The sequence below is a fragment of the Oncorhynchus clarkii genome, chromosome 19 (assembly GCF_045791955.1).
Source record: "Oncorhynchus clarkii lewisi isolate Uvic-CL-2024 chromosome 19, UVic_Ocla_1.0, whole genome shotgun sequence".
NCBI classification, from domain to species: domain Eukaryota; kingdom Metazoa; phylum Chordata; class Actinopteri; order Salmoniformes; family Salmonidae; genus Oncorhynchus; species Oncorhynchus clarkii.
The window spans coordinates 23,671,639-23,690,962 of NC_092165.1; the positions used below are offsets into that span (position 1 = coordinate 23,671,639).

A 19,324-nucleotide genomic window follows, 5' to 3' on the forward strand; every position below is an offset into this window, starting at 1 on the left:
CAGGTTCCCAGAACGCTAAGGCAGACGCACTGTCCCGGATGTATGACACAGAGGAGCGGACCATGGATCACACTCCCATAGTTCCGGCCTCTTGCCTGGTGGCACCGGTGGTGTGGGAGCTGGACGCGGACATCGAGCGGGCGTTACACACAGAGCCCACTTCCGCCCCGTGTCCTGCTGTCCACAACCGTTTGATCTATTGGGCCCACATGTCACTCTCCTCTGGTCATCCTGGCATCGGGCGGACGGTGCATTGCCTTAGTGGGAAGTACTGGTGGTCCACCTTGTCCAAAGATGTGAGGGTTTATGTTTCCTACTGCTCGGTGTGCGCCCAGTGCAAGGCTCCCAGGCACCTGCCCAGAGGGAAGTTACAACCCCTACCCGTTCCACAACGGCCATGGTCGCACCTGTCGGTGGACTTCCTGACAGATCTTCCTCCCTCACAGGGCAACACCAACACAATGCATTTTGTTGGTGGGCAACACCAACACAATGCCGTCTTCCTGGTGATTGTGGGTCGGTTTTCTAAGTCCTGCCATCTCCTCCTTTGCCCGGTCTCCCTACGGCCCTACAGACTGCGGAGGCCCTGTTCACTCACGTCTTCCGGCACTACGGGGTGCCTGAGGATATAGTCTCTGTCCAGGGTCTGGAGAGTGTTCATGTAACGTCTGGGGGTCTTGGTCAACCTCACCTCAGGTTTTCACCCAGAGTGTAACAGGCAGGTGGAGAGAGTAAACCAGGATGTGGGTACGTTTCTGCGGTCATATTGCCAGGACCGGCCGGGGGAGTGGGCGGCGTTCATCCCCTGGGCAGAGATGGCCCAAAACTCACTCTGCCACTCCTCACTCTCTCCCAGTGCGTGTTGGGGTATCAGCCGGTTCTGGCACCTTGGCATCAGAGCCAGATGGAAGCTCCTGCGGTGTACGAATGGTTTAAGCACTCGGAGGAGACCTGGGACGCCTCCCATGTGCACATGCAACGGGCTGTTATGCGGCAGAAAGCGAGCGCCGACCGTCACCGCAGTGAGGCCCCGGTGTTCGCACCAGGGGACCGGGTCTGGCTTTCGACCTGCCCCTCCACCTGCCCTGCCGGAAGCTGGGTCCGAGGTATGTGGGGCCATTCAAAGTCCTGAGGAGACTGAACGAGGTATGCTACAGGTTACAGCTTCCCCTAGATTACCATATTAATCCCTCATTCCATGTGTCTCTCCTCAGGCCGGTGGTGGCTGGTCCACTCCAGGAATCTGAGGTGTGGGAGGTTCCTCCACCCCCTCTGGACATCGAGGGGGACCCGGCGTATTCTGTTCGAGCCATCCTGGACTAGAGGCGTAGGGCGAGGGGCCTTCAGTACCTTGTGGAGTGGGAGGGGTACGGTCTGGAGGAGAGATGCTGGGTGCCGGTGGAGGATGTCCTGGACCCTTCATTGCTGCAGGACTTCCACCGTCTCCACCCGGATCACCCTGCGCCGGTGTCGGCGCGCTGCTGGAGCCACACGTCAAGCGAGGGGGGGGTACTGTCACGACTTCAGCCGAAGTTGGTCCCTCTCCTCGTTTGGGCGCGTTCGGCGGTCGACGTCACCGGCCTTCTAGCCAATCCACTTTTCATTTTCCATTTGTTTTGTCTTTGTTTTACACACCTGGTTTCAATCCCCCAATTACTTTTTCATTATTTAACCCTCTGATCCCCCATGGGTTTTTGTGAGTGATTGTTTGTATGTATACGGTATGTTACTGTGGGCTAGTTTATTGTGTTGTATATATTTTGAATTCTTGAGTAAAGTACGTTCATTACTCATATCTGCTGTCCTGCGCCTGACTCTTCCACACCAGCTACACACAGGCCGCTTACAGTTAGACAGACACCAATATGTGAGAGACAGTATGTAGTCTTGTAAGGATAGGCATTTTCAAATGTTTTACTGTTCGAGTACTCGCATGTAAAAAAACACAATGCCAACCCCTGAAAAAAAATATGTGTGCATTTATCTGTTTGCCAACAGTGCGCAACAATGCCTAATTTATCATACCATTACAGATAACAAATTCTAATTATTTCTATAGACCTAACGGAAGCTTGTGTGGCCGTACAGGAGCTTGTATTGTATATTTTCTTGTCTTGTTGTTTGTAGAAATGTATAGCACCAGTGGATTTGTTCTTTATTTACCATGTAGATCTAATCTCTTCTCTTCTCTCTATTCAAATATGCAAGAGGAATTACTGGTTTGAATTTTTTATAGGAAAGTAGCTCCAGGAGACTTAAATAGCTCAATTAGTTATTTATTTACAGTGTAAATGTAATCTATACTATACATTACAGCTACCATATGCACATATGCAGGATGCAACACTTGTTTATCAACAGGCAGGCAATAAGTTCTTTATTTACAGTGAATATCTAATATTTACTCTGTTACAGTTAATATGCAACTACACACAATATAATACTTTTTATGTTTCTTTCTAGAATGTGAGAACATGTTAGAGATTCCACATGAATCCTAGAGAGTTTAATCTTAGAGAGTTAAACTGAGAACTATTTTCTGTTTCTCCTCTGCATTCTTTTGTGACTCATTTCAGGAAACTAGGTGTATGTCACGTGTCACTACTTCACAGGAGAGCCATTTCAACGTAAACTTTTTTATTTATCATAATGCATTTTTGGGCAGAAATGACTCTGGAACATGTAAACTTTCATGTGCCTTCATAATAATTATTGAATGCCATCCGTAAATACGAATAAAAATTGTTTAAATTACAAGCCTAGTTGGTTTAGCCAAAGAAAAAGTCAGGAACCTTCCTGCTAGCCATGATTGGCTGAGATAATGGTTGGGCTGGAAATGCAGAGAGATGAGTTTGGATTGGTCTGCCATGTAGCGCGCTTCTGTCTATAACATGAGCTGATCAGTATGTGTAGGTAATCCTTTCTAAGGAGGCTTTTTTGAAAGATATCCTGTAGTAGAACTGCAAAGGTGTTGCTCTCCACAAAATTTGCCCCCTTCTCTTTTTCCATCACATCTTTCACTAGAGCTGTCCAGAAAAACATCACCAGGAAGCCATGATGGTGTAGGTTTGGAAAAGGCCCTTCAGAACTTACTGTCAGAGAGAAAGGGACAGAGAGCGAGCGACAATGGAGGGAGGGAGGGAGGGGGAGAGAGAGAGAGAAAGAGAGAGAGAGAGAGAGAGAGAGAGAGAGAGAGAGAGAGAGAGAGAGAGAGAGAGAGAGAGAGAGAGAGAGAGAGAGAGGGGAGAGAGAAATACAGGAAGATCGAGAGATAATGTAAAAAGAGTGAGTGTGTGTGAAAGGAGGAGACATAGTCAAAGAGAGAGGAACAAATAGAGGTGGACAAACAACAAACAGCTTCTCATGTTAGAATGTCATAGGCTGGCAGAGTGGCTCTTGGGAGACACATTAATCCAAGAGAGAGTGTGCCAGGGAAAAGGTTACACACACAGTTTAAACCTCCCAAAGGATGGATAACTTCTACCATAGAGCTGCCATAGAACAAGCTACAGTACTTCTCAGAATAATAACCCCAGAATAACAGAAGCATTAAAAGTGGGCTCCTGAGTGGCGCAGCGGTCTAAGGCACTGCATCTTAGTGCTAGAGGCATCACTGCAGACCCTGGTTTGATTCCAGGCTGCATCACAACCGGCTGTGGGAGTCCCATAGGGCGGCGCACAATTGGTCCAGTGTCATCCGGGTTTGGACAGGGTAGGCCGTCATTGTAAATAATAATTTGTTCTTAACTGACTTGCCTAGTTAAAGTGTGGGGGTGGAACGTACAAGTGAAAGATTATGGAGTGTGTGACACTATAATAATCAATACATCAAATGCAATCAGCACCTGCAGCATAGACATGCAGAAAGTGAATAGGCACAGCCTGTTCTGTGTGGAATGGCACACACATGCACAAACACACCTCACACATGCCTATGCACCCACACAGCAACCCACCCTGACACAACGCACAGTCATGCCATTGTCCACAAATACACACAACTTTAGACCCCACCACACACACATCCCATTCTTCCCTCTCCTGCCAGTCACCCTGCTTCAATGCAGTGATGAGAAGCAGCTGATGTGGAGACACAGTTTTACCTCTGTCTCCCCAGACACTGACAACACTGAACACTCATCATTCCCCATTATCAATCTGACAATATATCCCTGGCATGCAGCTCCCTGGCCTCCAATTACCTCCCAATTACCCCCCATTAACCACAGTGGGCTCATATAAAACACTGCAAATTACTGTCAATAGTACAGTACATGTCATTATTCATACAAGGAGCTGTACAGTACAGGGATCTCAAAGCAGCACCGGATTCTCCGTTTTTTCCCCTCATCCAATTGCTCAATCAGCATGTCTCTCCGTGACCTCTGACACTATCCACTTCCTGTGTCTGCCCGGATTCTATCCTTCCTGTTCGCGCGTCCTCCTTCCCAAACATCTGTGCCATCCTCCCCAGCCCTGCACCTCCTCAGCCCCGCTCTGCTCTGTAGAGACACACAGCCCCCAGGAAGAGGAGGGGGTTGGGATTTGGAATGCTGTTGCAGTGCTGTATGCACGTCCCAAAAGTGTCATGGTTTTGTGGTTTTCCAACGTCTCCAATTTCTCTCAGTTTATAATATATCAGCTTGGTACAGTATCTACTTATGAAATGAACTGAATATAATAGAACTGAATAATTGTGTGTGTGTGTGTGTGTGTGTGTGTGTGTGTGTGTGTGTGTGTGTGTGTGTGTGTGTGTGTGTGTGTGTGTGTGTGTGTGTGTGTGTCAATGTATACATCCTTCCACATGCTTGTGATGTTTGTACTGTGTGAGTGTGCACACACGTGTATGTTCACACATACCCTGGAAGTATGTCACTGTGGTTGTGTGTTCAATCAACCATCTAATAAAGACAACAGCCCTAAAGTTGACCATGCATTAAACTGCTATGTTCTATGATCACGTTCTCTACACACAGAGAACAGCCAACAGCATGTCCATATTAACTAACGCACATGGTCAAATGGTTCTAGGGAACCTATACTGGAGAAGTTTAGGAACCCAGCCAGAACTCATCCAACAACAATTACATGATCATAAACACTCTCTGAAGAATGCATTGTTGGGTACAGAAATGTGTGACATATCTAGATTTAGTTTTAATAACAGAGCAGCTGCAACCTTTGGCATTGATGTTGCTGCTATAGCTTCTTGATCTAGAATACACAGAATGGCATTGTATTCCACATTAAATGTTGGGAACTGGGCTACTAAACTCCTGCAGGAGATGGGATAGTACTGACAAACATTACATTACACTTGGAATATTGAGAAATGCTGAACCAAGGTGTCAAATACCCCATCAATTATAAAATGTGCTTTCGTAGCAACAATTCATAATGCTTTCGTAGCAGCAATAGTCCTTGTGTTTTACTTGTTACAAACTTTGCAAGTCCCTCCCTCCCTCCCTATCAGTAGAAAGCTATGGTGTTTCTCTCTGTGTTTGGGAGTTTGATTAATGCTGATAGTAACCTGACGTCATAGACCACCAGAGGCAGTGTTCCATTAGCATGAGTACAGACCAGTGTGCGCACACTCACACTCTGCCTTTCTACCATGGGAAAGCGTTTGGACTAGAGGTCGACCGATTATGATTTTTCAACGCCGAAACCGATACCGATTATTGGAGGACCAAAAAAGCCGATACCGATTAATCGGGCGATTTTTTTATTCGTAATAATGACAATTACAACAATACTGAATCAACACTTATGTATAATATAATATAATACATCAATAAAATCAATTTTGCCTCAAATAAATAATGAAACATGTTCAATTTGGTTTAAATAATGCAAGAACAAAGTGTTGGAGAAGAAAGTAATATGTGCCATGTATGTGCCATGTAAAAATGTGTGCCATGTAAAAATGTGTGCCATGTAAAATATGTGCCATGTAAAAAAGCTAACGTTTAAGTTCCTTGCTCAGAACATGAGAACATATGAAAGTTGGTGGTTCCTTTTAACATGAGACTTCAATATTCCAAGGTAAGAGGTTTTAGGTTGTAGTTAATATTGTATTCATAGGACTATTTCTCTCTATACCATTTGTATTTCATATACCTTTGACTATTGGATGTTCTTATAGGCACTATAGTATTGCCAGTGTAACAGTATAGCTTCCGTCCCTCTCCTCGCTCCTACCTGGGCTCAAACCAGGAACACATCGACAACAGCCACACTCGAAGAAGCGTTACCCATCGCACCACAAAAGCCCCCTTGCAGTGCAAGGGGAATAACTACTCCAAATCTAAAAGCGAGTGACGTTTGAAACGGTATTAGCGCACACCCAGCTAACTAGCTAGATATTTCACATTGGTTACACCACCATTAGGCTGATAGGCTTGAAGTCATAAACAGCGCTGTGCTTGCGAAGAGCTGCTGGCAAAACGCATGAAAGTGCTGTTTGAATGAATGATTACGGGCCTGCTGCTGCTCAGTCAGACTGCTCTATCAAATCAGACTTAATTATAACATAATAACACAGAATTACGAGCCTTTGGTCATTAATATGGTCGAATCCGGAAAGATAATTTCGAAAACAAAACGTTTATTATTTCAGTGAAATACGGGACCGTTCGGTATGGCATCCCTAAGTCTAAATATTCTTGTTACATTGCACAACCTTCAATGTTATGTCATAATTACATAAAATTCTGGCAAATTAGTTCGCAATGAGCCAGGCAGCCCAAACTGTTGCATATACCCTGACTCTGCGTGCAATGAACGCAAGAGAAATGACACAACTTCACCTGGTTAATATTACCTGCTAAACTGGATTACTAGTTATACCTAGTGATTATGATTGATTGTTTTTTATAAGACAAGTTTAATGCTAGCGAGCAATTTACCTTGGCTTCATCTGCATTCGCAAGAAGGCTCCTCGAGGAGTTCAATGGTTAGAGCGTTGGACTAGTTAACTGCACGGTTGCAAGAATGAGCTGACAAGGTGAAAATCTGTCGTTCTGCCCCTGAACAAGGCAGTTAACCCACCGTTCCTAGGCCGTCATTGAAAATAAGAATGTGTTCTTAACTGACTTGCCTAGTTAAATAAAGGTATTAAAAAAATAATAATAATACAATCGGAAATCGGCGCCCAAAAATACTGATTTCCGATTGTTATGAAAACTTGAAATCGGCCCTAATTAATCGGCCATTCCGATTAATCGGTCGACCTCTAGTTTGGACCCTCATTTACAAACGTTCGCTGTGCTGTTGACATCACGGTGCTGAGGCTGCCAAGGGGAGCTTGTGTTTCGCGAAAATGTCTCTTGGGCTTCTGGACGATGTCAGTGAGCAAAAATCCCTCACACACGCTTACACACACACACATAAAAAAACAGACACACATCTGACCATCCATCCTCCCACTCTCTTAACCACTTAGTCAGACACATTGTCACAATGACCTCTTCCTTTTCCATACCCTTTTCCCTCCTCCTTTTTACGCTCCTCACCAGTCGCCTTTCCCTCGCCTTGAACACAACCCACCGCTCGACCAAGCAGGTCGTTGCCGCAGAGCTTGACCTCTCTGTGATGTGAGAAACAGGAAGTGTTCCCCCACATGTAGCTACTAATGAAATGGCAATGCTTCAGAGGAGCCGCTAATCTCAATGGCTTATTTCTGCTTTCTTCAGTACAGATGCAACAGTGAAACACACGGTAATAATCACAGTGTTACATATGGAATGAGAATAACTCTGTAATTACATGAGCTGATTTGAAGATGATCCTCATGGATAGTCCTCTGGAGCCACCGGCCTACAGCTGTACTTACAGCAAACAGACCAAAGCACGCACGCACGCACGCACACACACACACACACACACACACACACACACACACACACACACACACACACACACACACACACACACACACACACACACACACACACACACACATTGGACAGTGTATGTAATGAAAAGTACAGTAAAGTCTGCTTTACACAGAACACCTATACTTAGCGCTTCTAGGTAGAGGCATGCACAGGTAATTGTATGACCATAAAAGGTAGTATAAGGTAGTATAATATCTCTCCAGCCTCTCTACTATAGAGTATGATGTTGTAAAATAACCAAATGCTATAGAGATAAGGGTGGAATAGGAAGGTGCACAGGTAATCTTACTTCCAATTCAAGTTGTAAAATGTCTGACCAACTTGTCCATGACACACATGCACATGCAGGCATGTACGTTCACGTACATACACACACACACTTTACAGCTGGCTCGTTCACAGTTCCTTCTTCAGGAGTGGTGCTTTGAGGAGAAGGGAGGAGAAGGGTAGAATTAAGTCAGGGAGGGAGGGGAGACCACAAACTAGCCGTACTGTGCCATTACCTCCTCCCTGATTACACTGCAGTTAGCCAGCCAGACCATCTTTCAATTTGTCCCGGTAACCCTGACACATCCGCCCTATTCTCCACAAAGTGCATTAAATATAGTGCACTAAAGATAAAAAAAACTCCATTGTCACCATCACATCTTCTTTGCATGAAAGCCCAATCTATTATAGTTTATGAGTGTATAGTCTTTACGTGAAATCCCAGCCGGTGTATTATGAATGTATAGAGATATACTGGAGGGCAATAAAGAATTCTACTGGCAGCAGAGAAGACGGTCCTTTCTTAATTTTAGTGCTTAAATTTGTGATGAAGTCTCAGGACTCTCTGGTTCCACAACAACAGCCATCACCTGGATAACACAACTGTTAGTATTGAAGACAAAGATCCATAACATAATGAACCCTTCACCATGTGGCTTTGTCCCTTTTGGACAAGTGCTATCAAAAATATATACAATGGCTTGCGAAAGTATTCACCCCCCTTGCCATTTTTCCTATTTTGTTGCCTTACAACTTGGAATTAAAATCGATATGGGGGAATTGTAAAATTTAATTTACACAACATGCCTACCACTTTGAAGATGCAAAATATGTTTTACTGTGAAGCAAACAAGGAATAAGACAAAAAAAATGAAAACTTGAGCGTGCACAACTATTCACCCCCCCCCCCCCCCCCCCCAAAGTCAATACCTGCTGTTGCAGCAATTACAGCTGCAAGTCTCTTAGGACATGTCTCTATAAGCTTGGTCATTGTCAATGTCATTGTCCTGCTGGAAGATGAACCTCGGTCCCAGTCTCAATTCTCTGGAAGACTGAAACAGATTTCCCTCAATAATTTCCCTGTATTTAGCGCCATCCATCATTCCTTCAATTCTGACCAGTTTCCCAGTCCCTGCCGATGAAAAAGATCCCCAAAGCATGATGCTGCCACCACCATAATTCACTGTGGGGATGGTATTCTTGGGGGATGAGAGGTGTTGGGTTTGCGCCAGACATACAGTGCCTTGCGAAAGTATTCGGCCCCCTTGAACTTTGCGACCTTTTGCCACATTTCAGGCTTCAAACATAAAGATATAAAACTGTATTTTTTTGTGAAGAATCAACAACAAGTGGGACACAATCATGAAGTGGAACGACATTTATTGGATATTTCAAACTTTTTTAACAAATCAAAAACTGAAAAATTGGGCGTGCAAAATTATTCAGCCCCTTTACTTTCAGTGCAGCAAACTCTCTCCAGAAGTTCAGTGAGGATCTCTGAATGATCCAATGTTGACCTAAATGACTAATGATGATAAATACAATCCACCTGTGTGTAATCAAGTCTCCGTATAAATGCACCTGCACTGTGATAGTCTCAGAGGTCCGTTAAAAGCGCAGAGAGCATCATGAAGAACAAGGAACACACCAGGCAGGTCCGAGATACTGTTGTGAAGAAGTTTAAAGCCGGATTTGGATACAAAAAGATTTTCCAAGCTTTAAACATCCCAAGGAGCACTGTGCAAGCGATAATATTGAAATGGAAGGAGTATCAGACCACTGCAAATCTACCAAGACCTGGCCGTCCCTCTAAACTTTCAGCTCATACCAGGAGAAGACTGATCAGAGATGCAGCCAAGAGGACCATGATCACTCTGGATGAACTGCAGAGATCTACAGCTGAGGTGGGAGACTCTGTCCATAGGACAACAATCAGTCGTATATTGCACAAATCTGGCCTTTATGGAAGAGTGGCAAGAAGAAAGCCATTTCTTAAAGATATCCATAAAAAGTGTCGTTTAAAGTTTGCCACAAGCCACCTGGGAGACACACCAAACATGTGGAAGAAGGTGCTCTGGTCAGATGAAACCAAAATGTAACTTTTTGGCAACAATGCAAAACGTTATGTTTGGCGTAAAAGCAACACAGCTGAACACACCATCCCCACTGTCAAACATGGTGGTGGCAGCATCATGATTTGGGCCTGCTTTTCTTCAGTAGGGACAGGGAAGATGGTTAAAATTGATGGGAAGATGGATGGAGCCAAATACAGGACCATTCTGGAAGAAAACCTGATGGAGTCTGCAAAAGACCTGAGACTGGGACGGAGATTTGTCTTCCAACAAGACAATGATCCAAAACATAAAGCAAAATCTACAATGGAATGGTTCAAAAATAAACATATCCAGGTGTTAGAATGGCCTGAATCCAATCGAGAATCTGTGGAAAGAACTGAAAACTGCTGTTCACAATTGCTCTCCATCCAACCTCACTGAGCTCGAGCTGTTTTGCAAGGAGGAATGGGAAAAAATTTCAGTCTCTCGATGTGCAAAACTGATAGAGACATACCCCAAGCGACTTACAGCTGTAATCGCAGCAAAAGGTGGCGCTACAAAGTATTAACTTAAGGGGGCTGAATAATTTTGCACCCCCAATTTTTCAGTTTTTGATTTGTTAAAAAAGTTTGAAATATCCAATAAATGTCGTTCCACTTCATGATTGTGTCCCACTTGTTGTTGATTCTTCACAAAAAGATACAGTTTTATATCTTTATGTTTGAAGCCTGAAATGTGGCAAAAGGTCGCAAAGTTCAAGGGGGCCGAATACTTTCGCAAGGCACTGTAGCGTTTTCCTAGAAGGCCAAAAAGCTACATTTTAGTCTCTGACCAGAGTACCTTCTCTGATCAGAGTACCTTCTTCCATATGTTTGGGGAGTCTGCCACATGCCTTTTGGCGAACACCAAACGTGTTTGCTTATTTTCTTCTTCAATAAATGGCTTTTTTTCTGGCCACTCTTCCGTAAAGCCAAGCTCTGTGGAGTGTACGACTTAAAGTGGTCCTATGTACCGATACTACAATCTCGGCTGTGTAGCTTTGCAACTCCTTCAGGGTTATCTTTGGTCTCTTTGTTGGCTCTCTGATTAATGCCCTCCTTGCCTGGTCTGTGAGTTTTGGTGGGCGGCCCTCTCTTGGCAGGTTTGTTGTGGTGCTATATTCTTTCCATTTTTTTTCCAAGTTTCTGATACTTTTTTATAACCCAAACCTGATCTGTAATTCTCCACAACTTTGTCCCTGACCTGCTTGGAGAGGTCATTGGTCTTCATGGTGTCTCTTGCTTGGTGGTGCCACTTGCCCCATGGTGCCACTTCCCAGTAGACAACCTAAAACAATGGCGCCGCAGAAGGGGCAGACAGAGCGGTCTTCTGGTCAGGCTCCGTAAACGGACACAATGCTCACCGCTCCCGAGTATACTACTCGCCAATGTCCAGTCTCTTGACAACAAGGTAGACTAAATTTGAGCAAGGGTTGCCTTCCAGAGAGACATTAGAGATTGTAACATTCTCTGTTTCACGGAAACATGGCTCTCTCAGGATACGTTATCAGTGTCGGTACAGCCACCCGGTTTCTTCAAGCATCGCGCCAACAGAAAAAAACATATCTTTGGTAAGAAGAAGGGCGGGGTGTATTCCTTGCGAGTCATGGTGTGATCATAGCAACATTCAGGAACTCAAGTCCTTTTGTTCACCTGACGCAGAATTCCGTACAAACAAATGCTGACCGCATTATCTACCAAGAGAATTCTCTTCGATTATAATCACAGCCCCCAAGCAGACACGGCGAAGGCCCTGAAATAACTTAATTGGACAAGCTAATCTGAAAACAAGGCTCCCCAAATTTTATTAGCATATCAAATGCGCGACCTGGGCTGGCAGCATTCTGGATCATTGCTACTCTAACTTTTGCGACGCATATCAAATAAAATCATCAAATCAAATTTTATTGGTCACATACACATGGTTAGCAGATGTTAATGCGAATGTAGCGAAATGCTTGTGCTTCTAGTTCCGACCATGTAGTTATATCTAACAAGTAATATAACAATTTCACAACAACTACCTTTTACACACAAGTGTAAAGGAATTAATAAGAATATGTACATATAAATACATGGATGAGCGATGGCCGAATGGCATAGGAAAGATGCAGTAGATGGTGTAGAGTACATTATATACATATGAGATGAATATTGTAGGGTATGTAAACATTATATGAAGTGGCATTGCTTAAAGTGACTAGTGACACATTTATTACATCAAATTATTTATTATTAAAGTGGCTAGAGATTTGAGTCAGTATGTTGGTAGCAGCCACTCAGTGTTATTGATTGCTGTTTAACAGTCTGATGGCCTTAAGATAGAAGCTGTTTTCAGTCTCTCGGTCCCAGCTTTGATGCACCTGTACTGACCTCGCCTTCTGGATGATAAGCAGGGTGAACAGGCAGTGGCTCGGGTGGTTGTTGTCCTTGATGATCTTTTTGGCCTTCCTGTGACATCGGGTGGTGTAGGTATCCTGGAGGGCAGGTAGTTTGCCCCCGGTGATGCGTTGTGCAGACCTCACTACCCTCTAGAGAGCCTTACGGTTGTGGGTGGAGCAGTTGCCGTACCAGGTGGTGATACAGCCCGACAGGATGGTGGTGATACAGCCCGACAGGATGCTCTCGATTGTGCATCTGTAAACGTTTGTGAGTGTTTTCGGTGACAAGCCAAATTTCTTCAGCCTCCTGAGGTTGAAGATGCACTGTTGCGCCGTCTTCACCACGCTGTCTGTGTGGGTGTACCATTTCAGTTTGTCCGTGATGTGTACGCCGAGGAACTTAAAACTTTCCACCTTCTCTACTACTGTCCCGTCGATGTGGATAGGGGGTTGTTCCCTCTGCTGTTTTCTGAAGTCCACGATCATCTCCTTTGTTTTGTTGAGGTTGAGTGTGAGGTTATTTTCCTGACACCACACTCCGAGGGCCCTCACCTCCTCCCTGTAGGCTGTTTCGTCGTTGTTGGTAATCAAGCCTTCCACTGTAGTGCCGTCTGCAAACTTGATGATTGAGTTGGAGGCGTGCATGGCCACGCAGTCATTGGTGAACAAGGAGTACAGGAGAGGGCTGAGAACGCACCCTTGTGGGGCCCAAGTGTTCAGTATCAGCGGGGTGGAGATGTTGTTTCCTACCCTCACCACCTGGGGGAGGCCCGTCAGAAAGTCCAGGACCCAGTTGCACAGGGCGGGGTCGAGACCCAGGGTCTCAAGCTTAACTTCTTGAATCTACTTGAGACGCATATGTCTCAAGTAGGCAGCTGGAAATGCAAATGCGCTACGCTAAATGCTAAATGTACTCGTTAAAACTCAAACCTTGATCAAAATTCACAAGCAGGGTATTGAATTAAAGCTACACTCGTTGTGAACCTAGCCAGCAAGTCAGATTTTTAAAATGCTTTTCGGCGAAAGCATCAGAAGCTATTATCTGATAGCATGCACCCCCCAAAATGCCAGCTCGACACGTAAACAACAGATTTTGCGATAGCCGGCGCTACCCAAAACGCAGAAATAAAATATAAAACATTCATTACCTTAGACGAGCTTCTTTCTTGGCACTCCTATATGCCCCATAAACATCACTATTGGGTCTTTTTTTCGTTTAAATCGGTCCATATATACCCAAAATAGCTTTGTATAGAAGTTGTGTCATTCAGAAAAAATCATCGTTTTTAAACGCTGCGTAATTTTTTAAAATTAAAAAAGTCGACGATAAACTTTCACAAAACACTTCGAAATCCTTTTGTAATCCAACTTTAGGTATTAGTAAACGTTTATAATCTATCAAAATGATTACAGGGCGATGTCTCTTCAATAGGTCCTCACTTCAAAAACAATGCAATCTGATCTCTCCCTAAACTGCATCCGGGTGAAGACTGGAAAACTGGAGGTCAGACAGATGTATTTTCCAACAATTAATTCAATTGAAAATTAGTACAATGGCGCCATCGTGCGGAATTTGTATGAGGTGCAGGCAAATTCCCATTAAATTCTGTTCTCTTTTAACAACTGGTGGAAGTGACTTATGGAAATTATTTTTTGCTTTCAGAGAGCAGTTTTTCTTGCGTTTTTCAATGAAACACACGCTCTGTTATAGTCACAGCCGTGATTTAACCAGTTTTAGAAACTTCAGAGTGTTTTCTATCCACACATACTAATCATATGCATATACTATATTCCTGGCATGAGTAGCAGGACGCTGAAAAGTTGCGCGATTTTTAACAGAATGTTCAAAAAAGGAGGGGGTAGGATGAAGAGGTTTTAAGGACGAGTTTGGAGGGTACTATGGTGTTAAATGCTGAGCTGTAGTCGATGAACTGCATTCTTACATAGGTATTCCTCTTGTCCATATGGGTTAGGGCAGTGTGCAGTGTGATTGCGATTGTGTTGTCTGTGGACCTATTGAGGCGGTAAGCAAATTGAAGTGGGCCTAGGGTGTCAGGTAGGGTGGAGGTGATTTGATCCTTGACTAGTCTCTCAAAGCACTTCATGATGACAGAAGTGAGTGCTACGGGGCAATAGTCGTTTAGCTCATTTACCTTGGCTTTCTTGGGAACAGGAACAATGGTGGCCCTCTTGAAGCATGTGGGAACAGCAGACTGTGATAGGGATTGATTGAATATGTCCGTAAACACACCAGCCAGCTGGTCAGTGCATGCTCTGAGGACGCGGCTAGGGATGCCGTCTGGGCCGGCAGCCTTGCGAGGGTTAACACGTTTAAATGTTTAACTTAAGTTGGCTGCGGTGAAGGAGAGCCCGCAGTTTTGGGTAGCGGGCCGTGTCGGTGGCACTGTATTGTCCTCAAAGCGAGCTTATCAGTTTTTTAATATGTCTGGGAGCAAACTGCGGGGTCCGCGACGGGGCTGGTTTTCTTTTTGTAGTCCGTGATTGACTGTAAGACCCTGCCACATACCTCTCGTGTCTGCTGATACTCAACACTGCGGCCCCACAAGGGTGCGTTCTCAGCCCTCTCCTGTACTCCCTGTTCACCCATGACCGCGTGGCCATGCAGTCAATTTGGCTTGTCCCTGAAAACACTCACAAACTTTAACAGATGCAGAATCGAGAGCATCCTGTCGGGCTGTATCACCGCCTGGTATGGCAACTGCTCTGCCCACAACCGTAAGGCTCTCCAAAGGGTAGTGCGGTCTGCACAACGCATCACTGGGGGCAAACTACCTGGCCTCCAGGACACCTACACCACCCGATGTCACAGGAAGGCCAAAAATATCATCAAGGACAACAACCACCCGAGCCACTGCCTGTTCACCCCACTATCTACCAGAAGGCGAGATCAGTACAGGTGCATCAAAGCTGGGACCGAGAAAACAGCTTCTATCTCAAGGCCATCAGACTGTTAAACTAACATTGAGTGGCTGCTGCCAACATACTGACTCAAATCTCTAGCCACTTTAATAATTAAAAAGTGGATGTAATAAATGTATCACTAGTCACTTTAATCAATGCCGCTTTATATAATGTTTACATACCCTACATTACTCATCGCATATGTATATACTGTACTCTATACCATCGACTGCATCTTGCCTATGCCGCACGGCCATCGCTCATCCATATATTTATATGAACATATTTTTATTCATTCCTTTACACTTGTGTGTATAAGGTAGTTGTTGTGAAATTGTTGGATTACGTGTTAGATATAACTGCAAGGTCGGATCTAGAAGTTTAAGCATTTCGCTACATACGCATTAACATCTGCTAACCACGTGTCTGTGACCAATAAAATATGATTTGATTTGCTTAGTGGTGTTGCAGACTCTGGGGTCTTTCAGAACAGGTGTATTTCTACTGAGATCATTTGACAGATCATGTGACACTTAGATTGCACACAGGTGGACTTTATTTAACTAATTATGTGACTTCTGAAGGTAATTGGTGGAACCAGATCTTATGTAGGGACTTCATAGCAATGGGGGTGAATACATATGCCCGCAACACTTTTCCGTTTTCATTTTTTGTTTTACATTTTTTGAAACAAGTTCTTTTTTTCATTTCACTTCACCAATTTGGACTATTTTGTATATGTCCATTACATGAAATCTAAATAAAAATCCATTAAAATTACAGGTTGTAATGCAACAAAATAGGAAAAATGCCAAAGGGGATGAATACTTTTGCAAGGCAATGTATATAGAAAAGTGCTAAATAAATAGAGAGCCAAGCGGGACACACAGAGGGATCTGAACCCTCAGGACATGGATAAATAATTATCCTATCAGCACAACAATACTTGGATACACTGGGATGTGTTCATCCAAATTGATTTCACATGCTGATCTGTAGATAGCCTCGTCCACTTGCAATAACTTCAAATCATTTCTCAAAAATGACAACATTTAGAAAAGTCCCAGAATCACAAGCCTAGGTGCATTGAAACCGCCTCGGCCCATAGAGACTGACCCTACATGTTTCTGGCAGATAGGTTGTCCAGGAAACCCATAGCAACCCCCGAAATAAGTGAATTGTCATCACTAATTAAGGTCGCTGCTCGGGCTCTGAATGACCTATTGACTAGGCCTACACATAATATCAGAATATCATCTCAAATGTAACTGTTTTTTTTTCAAGTTTTTAAAATGGTTTTAACAGAAGGCGCTATGAATTGTGGGCCGGCTCTGAAATATGTAATAGTTGGCTATTAAAAGAGTTGGACAAAGTGAGTTTGGTGTCAGTATGTATAAGTTTGGTGTCAGTATGATATCTTATTGACTGATGGCTGACTTGATGGCAGTATAATATATTAGCATTGTACATTTTATATTGCTAATGGACAGTGTACATTTCCAATGTATTTAATGGGGGATTTATCATCACCAAATGGACAGGCTGAAATCAACACAAACGAGCGATGGAGAGGAACCACTATCACTGCTCGGCCATCCTGAGTTCAACAAGCCAGTCAATTGGGCATTTCAGCAGTAGTCTGAAATTCCCAATTGGTGTTGGTAAGTCCCCATTGTAAGACATTGCAAATGGACAGTTAACATTTGTCCATTTCCAATGTATTTAATGAGGGATTTGCCATCCCAAAATGGAGAGGCTAAACTCAACAATAACGGTGTTGGACAGTGTTCATCACACATATGCTATATCGTCAGTGTGAACATGCTCTTCTGCAAGTTGACAGTGTCCATTGCCAATGTAAACTCAACAAAAAAATAAACATCCTCTCACTGTCAACTGAGTTTATTTTCAGCAAACTTCACGTGTATATATTTGAAGGAACATATCAAGATTCAACAACTGAGACATAAACTGAACAAGTTCCATAGACATGTGACTAACAGAAATTGAATAATGTGTCCCTGAACAAAGGGGGGGGGGGGTCAAAATCAAAAGTAAGACTCAGTATCTGGTGTGGCCACCAGCTGCATTAAGTACTGCAGTGCATCTCCTCCTCATGGACTGCATAAGATTTGTCAGTTATTGCTGTGAGATATTACCCCACACTTCCACCAAGGCACCTGCAAATTCCCAGACATTTCTGGGAAGAATGGCCCTAGCCCTCACCCTCCGATCCAACAGGTCCCAGACGTGCTCAATGGGATTGAGATCCGGTCTCTTTCCTTGCCATGGCAGAACACTGACATTCCTGTCCTGCAGAAAATCAAGCACAGAACGAGCAATATGGCTGGTGGCATTGTCATGCTGGAGGTTCATTTCAGGATGAGCTTGCAGGAAGGGTAGCACATGAGGGAGGAGGATGTCTTCCCGGTAACGCACAACATTGAGATTGCCTGTAATGACAAAAAGCTCAGTCCGGTGATGCTGTGACACACCGCCCCAGACCATGACGGACCCTCCACTTTCAAATCAATCCCGCTCCAGAGTACAGGGCTCGGTGTATGGTCATTCCTTCGATGATAAACGCAAGTCCGACCATTACTTCTGGTGAGACAAAACTGCGACTCGTCAGTGAAGAGCACTTTTTGCCATTCCTGTCTGGTCCAGGGCTGGTGGGTTTGTGCCCATAGGCGACGTTGTTGCCGTTGATGTCTGGTGAGGACCTGCCTTACACCAGGCCTACAAGCCCTCAGTCCAGCCTCTCTCAGCCTATTGCGGACAGTCTGAGCACTGATAGAGGGATTGTGCGTTCCTGGTGTAACTCGGGCAGCTGTTGTTGCCATCCTGCACGTGTCCCGCATGTGTAATGTTCGGATGTACCGATCCTGTGTAGGTGTTGTTACATGTGTTCTGCCACAATCAGTTGTCCGTCCTGTCTCCCTGTAGCGCTGTCTTAGGCGTCTCACCGTACGGACATTGCATTTTATTGCCCTGGACACATCTGCAGTCCTCATGCCTCCTTGCAGCATGCCTAAGGCACATTCACGCAAATGAGCAGGGACCCTGGGCATCTTTGTTTTCTTTTGGTGTTTTTCAGAAGTCAGTAGAAAGGCCTCTTTAGTGTCCCAAGTTTTCATAACTGTAACCTTAATTGCCTATCGTCTGTAAGCTGTTAGTGTCTTAATGACCGTTCCACAGGGGCAGGTTCAATAATTGTTTATGGTTCATTGAACAAGCATGGCCAGTGTTTAAACCCTTTACAAAGAAGATCTGTGAAGTCATTTGGATTTATACAAATTATCTTTGAAATGCAGGATACTGAAAAAAGGACGTTACTTTTTTTGCTTAGTTTCTATCCATAAGGACTTCCTATTGCGAAATGGACATGCTGAATGAACATCAATGAGAAATTATTGCTTCCTATGACCAAACATGACAAATATACCTTCTAGGTTGATTCAGGGCTTAACATATATCATTTGGTCAGTATATATGCCATTTGGATATTTCCTATGCCATTTGGACATTTTGGGTTCAGAGGCCAACCTCCTATGATCATATATGGCAAGTTGACATAACATTCTGATTTGGTACATTCAGTACTTACATATGCCATTTGGACATTTCTTATGCCATTTGGACATATTTCAATGGCGTTTGGGTTCAGATGCCGACTTCCTGTGATCACACAGTTGAAGTCGGAAGTTTACATACACCTTAGCCAATTACATTTAAACTCAGTTTAAACTCACATTTAAACTCAC

The 19,324-nt window shown here is 44.1% G+C and overlaps 2 protein-coding genes across 2 annotated transcripts in view; both read right to left on the minus strand.

Moving 5' to 3' along the window:
- LOC139374948 (EMILIN-1-A-like) overlaps nt 1-19,324 on the minus strand; it is a 72,742-nt gene that overhangs the window by 32,794 nt on the left and 20,624 nt on the right. The gene's annotated exons all lie outside the window — the stretch shown is intronic.
- On the minus strand, nt 17,906-18,631 carry LOC139375475 (uncharacterized). The gene is made up of 2 exons (XM_071117293.1): nt 18,186-18,631; nt 17,906-18,113 (listed from the first exon to the last, which is right to left on the minus strand). Exons 1-2 carry the CDS (start codon nt 18,629-18,631, stop codon nt 17,933-17,935), a joined length of 627 nt encoding a protein of 208 aa, XP_070973394.1. The 3' UTR covers nt 17,906-17,932.